We start from the raw sequence: 14,959 nt of genomic DNA, 5'->3' as shown, positions 1-14,959 counted from the left end.
TTTGGAGAAAGTGGACCCTTGCCTTTTGATGGATCCATTTGTGGTTTCAGGGTGTGTGGGAAAGGAGTTTGGTGCAGTTGAATCAGTGACGGTAACTGTCGTGAACATGTGATGTTTGTTTCTTCTGACCTGAGGGAGCAAGCGTCATGTAACTTGGGTCAAGATCTGTTTCTTGCTTTGCTCCTAGGAACAGGGCACCATTGAATGGAGTGATTTCTAGGGTAGTTTGGAGGTGGAGTGATTGAAATGTAAAATTCCTGGTGTTTGTGACACCCGTCGTGCGACGCAGGGGGGGGGCGTGGGGTGAAACAGAGGTGTCACTGTTTTGTCTGGTAGAGTCTCTGACTCAAAAGGACTATGTCATGTTAGCATATATCAGTTATCCTGTTAGAGCTTTTGTGCAGACTCCACTGTTCTGTTTCAGGTGCAACGTTTATGATCATGTTGCCGTAGTGCTTAGCGGGGGGGGAGATTCCAAGATGTGGGAAGTGTGCAGCAGGGCATTGGATAGAGGATTGTGTATAAAGTTGGGTGGGTCAACTGTAGGGGTGCCCATGTTGCTGGGGATTGGAAGTGTCCGGTGCAAGTGAGGCAGTTTGAAGTGGCCAGAGTTTTAAGAGTTGTGCAGAAGGTGTCATATGCTGAGGCATTTAAGAAAATAGAGGATGGGTCAAGAGTGAAGGATCCTGAGAGGATTCCAGTGTGTAGTAGATTTGTGCCAGCACAGACGGATAGGGAAACGAGTGATTTATGCTTCAGTAAGGTTGGCTTCTTAGCGTGCATAGCAATGGTCATCAACTATACCGCAGAAATGGGAATGTGTAATATAAAAAACTATACTGGATGAAAGTTGGGAACCATCAATTGTGCATGCACAATCCTACTTTTGTCTATATGCTCATGAGCAGTTGGACATTTATTTTGTGATTCAGTTGGAGCAAGTGATTTCTCAGCCCTTTTTAGGCTCATACACACACCAGAAACAAACAGTAATTGGACATCATTAGGAAGAGGAACCTGCTCAGAGACCAGGAGTGAGAGAGAGAGAGAGCGCGACATGGAAATGTTTCACTTTAATTCGCTGTAAATGCAAAAGCCCACAAAAAAGGCATACCACACTAGCAGAATACTGTTGTACAACAGGATCTGTGTACGTTTGGCAAAACTTAACATTGCATAGGCATTACTCCAACGTAGGGAAATAAGGTAAGTAGAAAAAGCATGTTTCCTGAAGAAAATGTGTACTTGCTTTAGCTGTCTTAAAGAAATGTTATTACCTTTAGAAAGCACACTAATTACATTGTAAGATAGGTAGCTATATAAAATGTTAACGTTCTTACCAGTGTTTTCCAAGGAAAGTGTAAGTACTTTAAAGTTAATTGCACTTTTGAAAAAATAAATAATCTTAAACTACATAGTTTAATTAACAAGGTAACTCTTGTAGGCATAGTCTGGGTGCCCCTACTATCTAATAAGGAGTGTATCATACAGGCCTATAACATATTATTCATATTTCCCTATATGACATATACGTTTTAAGGGGAGCGAGATGTTCAGTGTCCGTGAAAACGTGGTTAATAGCGCACTGACTGCTCTCAGGATTCCCCTCCACTGAGATTGGATGACACCTCACCTCCATGACGACTCCTTCCATGAGAGCTCCTCCCCACCCCATTGATAATCTGGGCTCCCAACGTCCACTGTGAGGCAGCTGTTGAGGGGTTTCGGCAGCCCAAAGAACGGGTGTAGGGTGAAGTTGTCTCTTGACACCGATCTTGGGTCAGTTAAGTGTTTTCTTGACTAATGTTTAGAGTAGGATTGGGGAGGGGAAGCTGATTCTAAATCTGTACCTAGTGAAAACTCCCCCCTCTCCCTTGACAGAGTGGATGGGGCTAGGGCCTCTATTTCTTGTCCTTATGAGACCAGTAGGTCACTCTAGATGCTCAACTCATGATGTCCTTAAGATGAAATCCAGTATACAAAACATTAGGAACACCTGCTCTTTAAATGAGACTGACCAAGTGAAAGCTATGATCCCACATTGATGTCACCTGTTAAATCCACTTCAATCAGTGTAAATGAAGAGGAGGCCGGTTAAAGAAGGATTTTTAAGCCTTGATACATGGATTGTGTGTGTGCCATTTAGAGGGTTAATGGGCAAGACAAAAGAAGTAGGTGCCAGGCGTACCGGCTTAAGTGGGTCAAGAACTGCAACGCTGATGGTTTTTCACACTCAACAGTTTCCCATTTAAACTGTGGTAAGCATTGGAGTCAACATGGGCCAGCATCCCTGTGAAATGCTTTCAACACTTTGTAGAGTCCATGCCCCAATGAATTGAGGCTGTTCTGGGAGCAAAAGGGGTTGCACCTCAATATTAGGAAAGTAATTCAGTTACATTCTGGACTTGTGTTCCTTCCTGGTATAACTGAATGGTGGGCTGTGGTCTAAGTGAGATCATATGAGAACCATGAGTGACACTTCTGTTCTTGGTGGAATTGGGTTTGGATTAAGGATACACATAGCCATTGCATAGCGTGCAAACATAAACCATTTCGTAATTATATGTTGTTAGATATAGCTAGGCTATATCAGAGAAGAGGTTTTTCTGCTAGGGCTGTGGGATGGCGCTTCAGCAGGTGTCAGAGACAGTGATTGACAGCTGCGAACGTGACGTCATATCGGGGGGCGCCGTGGTGGAGTTTGTGTTTTAGAAGAGGTTGCAACACTCGGTGTGGGAAGTATCGAAAGGAAGAAAGCAGCACTCAATAATTCATAGTGTAGCCTTCACCAGCCTGTGCGCAGACTACCGGAACAGATATCCTCATATCCTATTCCTAAATAAATACTTTTTTTTGCAATTAGCGGATACCTACAGTAACCACAATCCCATACTTTCTTTTTGACAGTCAAATAGACTAGGATTATTGTCGAAAACACGCATAGATTATTTTTTTCCCCTTCCCATCTCTTGCGACAGTCTGCGATGTTCATCCTAGCATATGCTGTGTGGTGAGTGCTCTCGCTGTGTTGTGATATCTTGCTTGTGCCTTTCTAGTTTTCAATGGATGGGCCGATAGATAAAGATAACGCTACGCTCGCTGAGCAAAAGGCTGGACACTGGCCATGTTCATCAGAGGTTTTCACGTCCCAAGACATTTGGGAATGACACTTTTACTGAATCTTTTCTTTTCACCTTTCGAGGTTTTGAATGTTTCTTGTTGCGATAAGGGCGTTACAATGTAGCCGCCACCACCACACACAATGATGCATTGTGCTACAGTAGCCTAGCCTACAACCACCGAAAATACACTACATGACCAAAAGTATGTGGACACCTGCTCGTCGAACATCTCATTCCAAAATGGGCATTGATAGGCAGTTGGTCTCCCATTTGCTGCCAACAGCTTCCACTCTTCTGGGAAGGCTTTCCACTAAATGTTGGATCATTGCTGCGGGGACTTGCTTCCGTTCAACCACAAGAGCATTAGTGAGGTCGGGCACTGATGTTGGGCAATTAGGCCTGGCTCACAGTCGATTCCAATTCATCCGAAAAGGTGTTTGATGGAGTTGGTCATTTCTGTATGGACCTGGCATTGTGCATGGGGGCATTGTCACACTGAAACAGTAAAGGGGCTTCCCCAAACTGTTACCATAAAGTTGGTAGCACAGAATTGTCTAGAATGAACTAAGGGGCTTAGCCCGAACCATGAAAAACAGCCCCAGACCATTATTCCTCACCCATCAAACTTTACAGTTGGCGCTATGCATTGGGGCAGGTAGCGTTCTTCTGGCATCCGCCAAACCAGATTTGTCCATCTGACTGCCAGATGGTGAAGCATGATTCATCACTCCAGAGAATGCGTTTCCACTGCTCCAGAGACCAATGGCTGCGAGCTTTCTACCACTCCAGCCGGTGCTTGGCATTGCGGCATGGTGATCTTAGGCTTGTGTGCGGCTGCTCGGCCATGGAAACATATTTCATGAAGCTCCCGATGAACAGTTCTTGTGCCGATGTTGCTTCCAGAGGGAAGTTTGGAACTCGGTAATGAGTGTTGCAACCGGGGACAGACAATTTTTTTAACGTGCTTCAGCACTTGACGGTCCCGTTCTGTGAGCTTGTGTGGCCTACCACTTTGCGGCTGAGCCATTGTTGCTCCTAGATGTTTCCACTTCACAGTAACAGCACTTACAGTTGATCGGGGCATCTATAGCAGGGCAGAAATTTGACAAACTGACTAGTTGGTAAGGTGGCATCCTATGACGGTGCCACGTTGAAAGTCACTGAGCTCTTCAGTAAAGCCATTCTACAGCCAATGTTTGTCTATGGCGATTGCATGGCTGTATGCTTTATACACCTGTCAGCAACGGGTGTGGCGGAAATAGCTGAATCCACTAATTTGAAAGGGTGTCCACATACTTTGTGTGTGTGTCTGTTATTGTGCTGTGATATTTGTACCCCAGTAATTGCCTAGTACACCTTGTTATAATTATATATCTAACCATTAAGTCATTTTAATGTTAAAAATAGTCATTAGAATGTGGTAATGTCTAGATTGTTCTTCCACTAGACTATGGTATGCAGTAGAGGGGCTCTGACATCCCATATAAGCATCAGGTAGGCCTATACATAAGCTATGCTATCTGTTCCTTGCATCTATTATATTAGGTAGGGATATCATGACACCAAGTAGGAGTTCTGTGTGAATGAGAGGCAAAACACGTGAATTGTGTGTTATCACCATGCAGTCCACATTAAAATGCAGCAGGTAGGATATCATCTTTGTATTTCATGCATAACTTGCTTCATCTCCCCCCTCTGTCGCAGAAGCAGCAGGTGGCAATGATGGCAAACGGCAGTATCCAGAGTCCAGGGGGAGGCAGGGCCAGGCTACAGCTCTAGCCACAGGCTGAGTGATTCCATGGACACTCATTAACTCAATGACACAAACCCGGGATTGAGTGGGAAGTTTGGGAATATCGGCCAGGGGTGGACTGAATGGGCGGGTCACTAACTGACTGATAGACTGCTATGGAAGGAGCGAGATCCACTAGAATCTCTGTGAATGTAACTCTCGGCTCATTTCCCCAGGGGGAGTTGAGCTGGGATCGCTCAGCTAGGATTAGAAACCAGTGCCGAGTGTCTGCCTCTGCCATCCCATGCTTCTATCTGTAGCAGGCAGAGTTGGGGCGTTGCTATGGCAACACTTGCCCTGCACCGGGGTGTAGAGTTGTCTCATCACTTGCTCTACTATCTCTGATACCTGAGGTAGATGGAACAAGCTTGACTACTGTACACGTTGTTATATTCACTTTGTTGAAGAGTGATACACTTGAAATTCTATGGAGCCTAATCCAGGAAAAGCAATCAAATCGATGCATGTTGATCTCTGCTATTATAAAACACATTTCTATTTGAAATAATGACCATTTTACAGATGGGATTATTTACTTATGTTTATGTATGACTCCAGTTCCTTTTATTTGCTTTGTCAAATCATGTACCATCCTTTCAGATTTTCTTACCTCGTCATGCAATAACTGGTGGAGGTCACAGGAGCCATGGCCAAACAGGACTCCCCACTGTTCCTCCATGGCTTTGACCTGGGGGATATCTTCATAGACCCCCAGCCCCTGGGCAGCGGGACCACTGGTCTGGTTCTGTCCGCTGTGGACAAGCGCAGCGGCCAACGGGTGGCTGTGAAGAAGCTGGTGATGCGTGACGTGGTCAGCGTGAAGCACGCCCTGCGGGAGGTCAAGATCACACGGCGCCTGCAGCACGAGAACGTGGTGCGCGTGCACGAGGTGTTGGGCCCCTATGGCCGCCCGCTTCATCGCCACCCAGCCCAGCTGAGCGCCCTGTACATCGTCCAGGAGTGCATGGAGATGGACCTAGCTCACCTGCTGGAGCAGGGGGCACTTCCTAGCGGGCACACCACTCTGCTCTTCTACCAGCTCCTTCGAGGACTGAAGTTCATCCACTCAGCCAACGTGCTGCACCGCGACCTCAAACCAGCCAACATCTTCCTCAACACAGACCAGTTACTGCTCAAGATCGGCGACTTTGGCCTGGCCAGAATCGTTGACCCACACTACTCCCATAAGGTGAGACTATAGTTAAAGTGGGCTGCAGTTAGAAGGGAACAGCTAGCTCGGGATCAGTATTCATGAAGCATCAGAGTAGGAGTTCTGGTCTAGGATCAGGTCCCAGCTGTCCGTGTTGTATTCATTATCTGAAATGCAAAACGTATCCTAGATCAGCACTCTAAGACGCTTCATGAGTCAGGGCCCAGGATTTTTTCCGAACCATGTGACCTGACCAGAAAAAGCTTAGTCCTTAGTGCTCGGGAAAAACTCCTGCCCTACATGTAAGGCGGAGACATAAAAAACGACAATTGTACTGCATTTCCAAACGATACAGCATTCTACCCATAATAAGATGCCTCTTTGTGCATGTTTCTGTGTGGTCGTGGTGCGTGTATGAATATATCCTTGCACCAAGTCACATGCATCAACTCTGTTGCCTAGTGTAGACTATGATGATTCTCTGCTTTGCATAAATGGAAATGACTGCATTATCATCCGTCTATAGCTAGTGCTAGAGGCGCGCTTTCATAACCTAACCCGATCTAAGTTACCCAGTATTCAAATTGAATGATTTCCCTGTCTGTTTTTTTTTGGGATAAGCATTCTGGGAGATTCATGTGACAATGGACTGATTTATTGTACTGCTTTATTATTGTGGTGGAACATTGTAACACTAGTAGCCCAGCGAGGGCCCAGTGGAAGGGGAGCTTTGTCCTGGCCGGGCCCAGACCCAGAGATCTGATCTCGGGGCAGCACGGTGTAGACCGGGGAAAGAGATGGCTCAGGCTGTGAACAGGAGTGTAGCCAAAATACCAATGGGCACACCAATGGGCTTCACTGTGCTCTGCGTGAAGTCGAGAGAAAAAAAAGCATCTATGCTGCTCTTACGCAGTGGATTGTGCATAGTTGGGCTGAGACAGGCCAGCTATAGAGTATTCTGTGTGTCAACTACACATCTGGCCTCCCTTACCCATCATCAGAGTATGGATGAAATGTGTTAGTTGCAACAGCTGACTTGGACATCAAAACTTTACGCCTTTGTCAGGATAAAAATCAGGTTGTATGGATGCTAGAGTGAAAAGAAGGAATAACCTGGGACGATTCCTATTAAAGAAGCAGGAAAAAAACCTTGTATGTCTCTCCTCTGAATCAACACAGGCCTGTCAGAGGAGTTCAGAGTAGCTATGTGAATAGACGTTGTTTGGACATGAGGGAACGAGGGGAGGCTGAATGGAACAGGAAGAGCAAGGTTGTGTTCCAAATGGCACCCCAATTCCTACATAGTGCCCTTTGGATCCATGTCCAAAGTAATGCACTGTATAGGGAACGGGGTGTCATTTGGGACACAACTTTGTTCTCCCTGTTCCATTCAGCCTGCCCTCGTTCCCTCATGTCCAAACGTCTATTCACACACAGTGCATTCGGAAAGTATTCAGACCCTTTGCTTTGAGACTCGAAATTGAGCTCAGGTGCATCCTGTTTCCTTTGATCATCCTTGAGATGTTTCTACAACTTGACTGGAGTCCACCTGTGGCAAATTCAATTGATTGGACATGATTTGGAAAGGCGCACACCTGTCCGAAAGTATTCACCCCCCTTGGCATTTTTCCTATTTTGTTGCCTTACAACCTGAAATTAAAATATCTTTTGGGGGGGTTTGTATCATTTGATTTACACAACATGCGTACCACTTTGAAGATGCTAAACATTTGTTATTGTGAAACAAACAATAAATAATACAAAAAAAGTGAGTACTTTGTAGAGCCACCTTTTGCAGCAATTACAGCTCTTGGGATATGTCTCTATAAGCTTGGCACATCTAGCCACTGGGATTTTTGATGGATGGGTTCATGCTGGTGTACAGCAATCTTTAAGTCATACCACAGATTTTCAAATGGATTGAGGTCTGGGATTTGACTAGACCATTCCAAGACATTTAAATGTTTCCCCTTAAACCACTCGAGTGTTGCTTTAGCAGGCACAGATTTGGGGAAAGGTACCAAAACATTTCTGCAGCATTGAAGGTCCCAAAAACACAGTGGCCTCAAGAATTCTTAAATTTAAGCAGTTTGGAACTTGCAAGACTCTTCCTAGAGCAGCCCGCCCAAAATACGTAATTGGGGGAGAAGGGACTTGGTCAGGGAGGTGATCAAAACACAATTGGCACTCTGACAGAGCTCCAGAATTCCTCTGTGAAGTTGGGAAATACTTCCAGAAGGACAAGCATCTCTGCAGCACTCCACCAATCAGGCCGTTATGATAGAGTAGCCAGACTGAAGCCACTCCTCAGTAAAAGGCACATGACGGCTCACTTGGAATTTGCCAAAAGGCACAAAGACTCTCAGATGATGAGAAACAAGATTCTCTGGTCTGATGAAACCAAGATTGAACTCTTTGGCCTGAATGCCAAGCATCATGTCTGGAGGAAACCTGGCACCATCCCTACTGTGAAGCATGGCAGTGGTGGTAGCATCATGCTGTGGGGATGTTTTTCAGCAGCAGGGACTGGGAGACTAGCCAGTATTGAGGGAAAGATGAACTGAGCAAAGTACAGAGAGATCCTTGATTACAACCTGCTCCAGAGCACTCAGGACCTCAGACAAGGGAAAATGTTCACCTTCCAATAGGACAACAACCCTAAGCACACAGCCAAGACAACGCATGAGTGGCTTCGGGACATGTCTCTGAATGTCCCCGAGTGGCCCAGCCAGAGCCCGGACTTGAACCCGATCTAACATCTCTGGAGAGACCTGAAAATAGCTGTGCATCGACGCTCCCCATCCAACCTGACAGAGCTTGAGAGGCTCTGCAGAGAAGAATGGGATAAACTAACCAAATACAGGTGTGCCAAGCTTGTAGCGTCATACACAAAAGATTCTAGGCTGTAATCGCTGCTAAAGGTGCTTCAACAAAGTACTGAGTAAATGGTCTGAATCCTTATGTAAATGTGATTTCAAATTTTGCAAAGATTTAAAAAAAAAGAAGAAAAAGTGGTTTCTTTTTGCGTAATCATTATTGGGTATTGTGTGTAGATTGATGACGGGAAAAAATATTTAAAACATTTTAGAATAAGGCTGTAACGTAACAAGATTTGGAAAAAGTCAAGAGTTCAATGCTTTCTGAATGCACTGTAGCTACTCCTCGGTCCAGACAACCATTGTACATAATGTGTACCTAGCTACCTCTCTATTTCTCTGAGTGGAACAGAATGTTCAGCACTGAACTCCTCTGACAGGCCTGTGTTGATTCAGAGGAGAGACACAGGGCGTGTCCTAAAATGGCACCCTATACCCTTTGTTAGGTTCTAAACAAACACAGTGTCAAAATTCAAACATGACGAAGACGAAGCTCAAACCAAGTGTATTCCCCCCAGTGGGTCAAACAGCTGCAAATACAAAGACATGTTTACACAAACATATATTTATACCCTCCTATGAGCCGAAGTCAACTCCTTACACTTCTACACAGCCAATGCATCTCTGTTGCTCGTCAGGAACTTAATTGGTTCCTCTCATTGGTGTAGCCTCCTGCTAGAACATACATGGGTGTGGAAATGTATGTGTGTGACAGGACTGACTGTTTCTCCTCACAGCATCTGTCCTGACCTTGGCCCAAATTCCTCACTCCTCCCTACTCCGGCTGTCCTACCTTATCAGACTGACACCAGATTGTTGCCCTTTTCCCCCCTCTTTAGAAGCCATGAGATTTAACAATACCATGTTTTAACAGAATGTAAACTTTCTGCACTCCCCCTTCCTCACTCAGTAACTTTCCATACACCTAGTTCATTGACCCCAAACAATACCTTCATTATACAGTGGGACAAAAAAGTATTTAGTCAGCCACCAATTGTGCAAGTTCTCAGCACTTAAAAAGATGAGAGGCCTTTAATTTTCATCATAGGTACACTTCAACTATGACAGACAAAATGAGAAAAAAATCCAGAAAATCACATTGTAGGATTTTTAATGAACGTATTTGCAAATTATGGTGGAAATAAGTATTTGGTCACCTACAAACAAGCAAGATTTCTGGCTCTCACAGACCTGTAACTTCTTCTTTAAGAGGCTCCTCTGTCCTCCGCTCGTTACCTGTATTAATGGCACCCGTTTGAACTTATCAGTATAAAAGACACCTGTCCACAACCTCAAACAGTCACACTCCAAACTCTACTATGGCCAAGATCAAAGACCTGTCAAAGGACACCAGAAACAAAATTGTAGACCTGCACCAGGCTGGGAAGACTGAATCTGCAATAGATTTCCTAGCCACCACCATCTCCAATGACATCCAATGTTCTGCTGCAGTCGGTATCTGTGAATAATACCTCTACACATCTCTCATCCCAAGGCCGGTCTACACCCTCGTTACGGTGTAGACTTTGGGTCCCAACGGTTGATAAGCAGCAACCTTCCAACACTTCCCTGTTACCGTCACTCGGTCCCACTGCTGGAGGTTAGGAATGGTGGAGAGATTAGTTGGCATATAAAACATTTAAAAAACGTTTTACCCCTTTATCTCCCCAATTTTGTGGTATCCAAATGTCTCATTGCTGCAACTTCCGCACGGACTCGAGAGAGGCAAAGGCCGAGAGCCGTGCGTCCTCCGAAAAACAACCCAACCAAGCCGCACTGCTTCTTGACACAATGCCCACTTAACCCGGAAGCCAGCCACACCAATGTGTCGGAGGAAACCCCGTGCACCTGGCGACCGTGTTAGCGTGCACTGCCCCCGGCCCGCCACAGGAATCACTAGTGCGTGATTGGACAAGGACATCCCTGCTGGCCAAACTCTTCCCTAACCTGGACAACGCTGGGCCAATTGTGTGCCGCCCCATGGGTCTCCCGGGCATGGCCGGCTGCGACATGGATTCGAAACCATGAGTCACATGTTTCTTAATCACACTGCTCGAGACGCTATTATCACAGCGAAACTCCCTACTGGTTAGGTGGCTTCCTGTATACAGGGAACTGTAGCTAGTCTTTCAAGAGTTGTACCTTCCATGAACCCCTCACTAAAAGTTGACAATAGAGTCTAAATCATACCACTATCTCTGCTACTCCCACCATGATCTGGGTATGCGTGACGTTCAACTTACCTTCATAGTAGTCTCTAAATTCATAGTTAGATTTCCTTTCATCTACTACGAGCTATCCCCTGTATCACTATACACAGAGGAGTGGTATCGTTACCCAGAGACTCTATTACCCACTTCCTTAATTTATGAGCCTCACAAATCTCCGCCCCAGTCATATTCAATTCTGCTTTCCCAATTCCCTATATTGTTAACGCCTTGGTTTTTGGGACTCCATAGAATGCACTGATATCGGTCCTGCCAGAATCTGAAACTTAAACCCTTATGGAAACATTCTCAGACACAGGCCCCCTATGTACAGTATCAGTGAAAACTTTGGACACACCCACTCATTCAAGTGTTTTTCTTTATTTGTACTATTTTCTACATTGTAGAACAATAGTGAAGACATCAAAAATATGAAATAACACATGGAATCACATAGTAACCCCAAAAATATTTTAGATTCTTCAAAGTAGCCATTCTTTGCCTTGATGACAGCTTTGCACTCTCTTGGCATTTTTTTATTTGTATTTTAATTTCACCTTTATTTAACCAGGTAGGCAAGTTGAGAACAAGTTCTCATTTGCAACTGCGACCTGGCCAAGATAAAGGAAAGCAGTGTGACACAGATAGCAGATTTTTGAAGTTGGTGAGGGAGATAAAAGTTCCCAACTTCAGCGATTTTTGCAATTTGTTCCAGTCACAGGCAGCAGAGAACTGGAACGAAAGGCGGCCAAATGAGGTGTTGTCTTTAGGGATGATCAGTGAGATACACCTGCTGGAGCGCATGCTACGGGTGGGTTTTGCCATCGTGACAAATGAACTGAGATAAGGCGGAGCTTTACCTAGCATGGACTTGTAGATGACCTGAACCATCTCAATTCTCTCAACCAGCTTCATGAGGAATGCTTTTCCAACAGTCTTGAAAGAGTTCCCACATATGTTGGCTGCTTTTTCTTCACTCTGCAGCCCAACTTATCTCAAACCATCTCAATTGGTTTGAGGTCGGGTGATTGTGGAGGCCAGGTCATCCGCTGCAGAACTCCATCACTCTCCTTCTTGGTCAAATAGCCCTTACACAGCCTGGAGGTGTGTTTTGGGTCATTGTCCTGTTGAAAAACAAATGATAGTCCCACTAAGCGCAACCTAGAAGGGATCGCGCATTGCTGCAGAATGCTGTGTGCCTTGAATTCTAAATAAATCACTGACAGTGTCACCAGCAAAGCACCATCATACCACCTCCATGCTTCATGGTGGGAACCACACATGCAGAGATAATCCGTTCACCTACTCTGCCTCTCACAAAGACAGCGGTTGGAACCAAAAATCTCAAATCTCAAATTTGGACAGATTTCCACCCCGTCTAATGTCCATTGCTCGTGTTTCTTGGCCCACGCAAGTCTCTTCTTATTTTTGGTGTCCTTTAGTAGTGGTTTCTTTGCAGCAATTCAACAATGAAGGCCTGATTCACACAGTCTCCTCTGAATAGTTGATGTTGAGATGTGTCTGTTACTTGAACTCTGAAGCATTTATTTTGGCTGCAATCTGAGGTGCAGTTAACTCAAATGAACTTCTCTGCAGGAGGGAACTCTGAGTCTTCGATTCCTGTGGCGTTCCTCATGAGAGCCAGTTTCATCATAGCGCTTGATGGTTTTTGCGACTGCACTTGAAGAAACTTTCAAAGTTCTTTACATTTTCCGCATTGACACTTTAATTTCTTAAAGTAAGGGAAGGACTGTCGTTTCTATTTGCTTATTTGAGCAGTTCTTGCCATTATAGGGCTGTCGTCTGGATACCACCCCTACCTTGTCACAACACAACTGATGCAACTGATGCATTAAGAAGGAAAGAAATTCCACAAATTAACTTTTAACAAGCCACAACTGTTAATTGAAATGCATTCCAGGTGACTACCTCATGAAGCTGGTTGAGAGAATGCCAAGAGTGTGCAAAGCTGTTATCAAGACAAAGGGTGGCTACTTTGAAGAATCTCAAATATAAAACAAATGTTGATTTGTAAAACAAAACAAACAAACAAAATTGGTTACTACATGATTCCATATGTGTTATTTCATAGTTTGGATGTCTTCACTATTATTCTACAATGTAGAAAAAAGTAAAAATAAATAAAAACCCTTGAATGAGTAGGTGTGTCCAAACTTTTGACTGGTACTGTACTTTTCCTCCGGCCACATACATTTGCACATAGCACATTCCATCTAACCAATATACGTTAATAACTACTGCTAGTCCACTTATAAACATACTAAAACGGGCTCAAGTCAATTAGTCCGTTTCCAACAATCCCTTATCTGGAACAATGTTTAATTGTTGATTAATGAAAACATTGAATGAAAACAATGAAAACATTCTTGGCAAATGCTTTCGCTTTCGTCCGTCTTGCGCCGGTTCCACGTCACCTAGAATACATATTGACTTGAACAGTGAAGAGAGAGAATACGTGTTTATTACTTTCACACCATCCTTGATGAGATTGGGGCAAGGACCTTTAATCCGTTCTGTTCTATACCAATGGATGCTGGATCTTCACTGGGCCCCTATGAAAATGAGGTCCATGTTGGTTATCTCGCTCGCTTTTACCCAGTCGTCTTCATCCTCATCCTTGGGTGTCACAGCAAGACAGACTATGAGCCTTGTACGTAATTAGGTGTACTGTATCATCCAAAAAGCCATATGTACTGATGTCATGGTAAAACACAACCCCTACTATCAATGTACCTATTACGGTTAGCCCAAGGTCAAATCTAGTGCGTTCTTTCATAAAATCTCTATTGGAGGAAAAGGAAAAGATAAGGTTTCCTGCGAGCAAACCCTCCTTCGACTCAATATGAATTAGTTCCAGAAGCCACCTGCAGGATGAGCAGTACACCCTCCCCTCAATCTGTGCTCTCCTCACAGCTTAGGGGCAGTGCTCTCTCTCCTTCTCGCCTTTCCGAATCATAATTAGAACTATTGATAAATGATCCATCCCAAATTTAGAACGACAGACCTAAGTGTTTCACTTAGAGTCTATAATTTTAAGACCCACAACTTTGCACACACCGACACTGGCAGAATGTACATTTACAGACAGGAGAAAATATATTTACAGTATGTGCTACTTATATATATTTTTTATTTCACCTTTATTTAACCAGGTAGGCTAGTTGAGAACAAGTTCTCATTTGCAACTGCGACCTGGCCAAGATAAAGCATAGCAGTGTGAACAGACAACACAGAGTTACACATGGAGTAAACAATTAACAAGTCAATAACACAGTAGAAAAAAGGGGAGTCTATATACATTGTGTGCAAAAGGCATGAGGAGGTAGGTGAATAATTACAATTTTGCAGATTAACACTGGGGTGATAAATGATCAGATGGTCATGTACAGGTAGAGATATTGGTGTGCAAAAGAGCAGAAAAGTAAATAAATAAAAACAGTATGGGGATGAGGTAGGTGAAAATGGGTGGGCTATTTACCAATAGACTATGTACAGCTGCAGCGATCGGTTAGCTGCTCAGATAGCAGATGTTTGAAGTTGGTGAGGGAGATAAAAGTCTCCAACTTCAGGGATTTTTGCAATTCGTTCAAGTCACAGGCAGCAGAGTATTGGTACGAAAGGCGGCCAAATGAGGTGTTGGCTTTAGGGATGATATTACCAGCATTAACTTCTCATCACAGCCACCGTTTGTCCCTGTCTTAGATTGATGACCGATCAGTGTCTCAATTAGAGGTCGACCGATTATGATTTTTGAACGCCGATATCGATTATTTGAGGCACAAAAAAAGGCA

The 14,959-nt window shown here is 44.4% G+C and overlaps 1 protein-coding gene across 2 annotated transcripts in view; it reads left to right on the top strand.

Annotated features, from left to right (window-relative positions):
- The first annotated feature begins 2,729 nt into the window (after positions 1-2,729).
- LOC135514411 (mitogen-activated protein kinase 4-like) overlaps positions 2,730-14,959 on the top strand; it is a 30,504-nt gene continuing 18,274 nt past the window's right edge. Inside the window, exons 1-3 of one of the 2 annotated variants that reach the window (XM_064937887.1) lie at positions 2,730-3,010; positions 4,827-5,267; positions 5,515-6,103. In XM_064937887.1, coding sequence (XP_064793959.1) covers positions 5,561-6,103 — 543 coding nt within the window. In that variant the 5' untranslated portion in view covers positions 2,730-3,010; positions 4,827-5,267; positions 5,515-5,560. Of the gene's footprint in view, positions 3,011-4,826; positions 6,104-14,959 lie in introns of both variants that reach the window. The other variant, XM_064937885.1, reaches the window with a different exon arrangement.

Source organism: Oncorhynchus masou, chromosome 25, assembly GCF_036934945.1.
Source record: "Oncorhynchus masou masou isolate Uvic2021 chromosome 25, UVic_Omas_1.1, whole genome shotgun sequence".
Lineage (NCBI taxonomy): Eukaryota > Metazoa > Chordata > Actinopteri > Salmoniformes > Salmonidae > Oncorhynchus > Oncorhynchus masou.
This window is presented reverse-complemented; position numbering and strand designations above follow the sequence as displayed.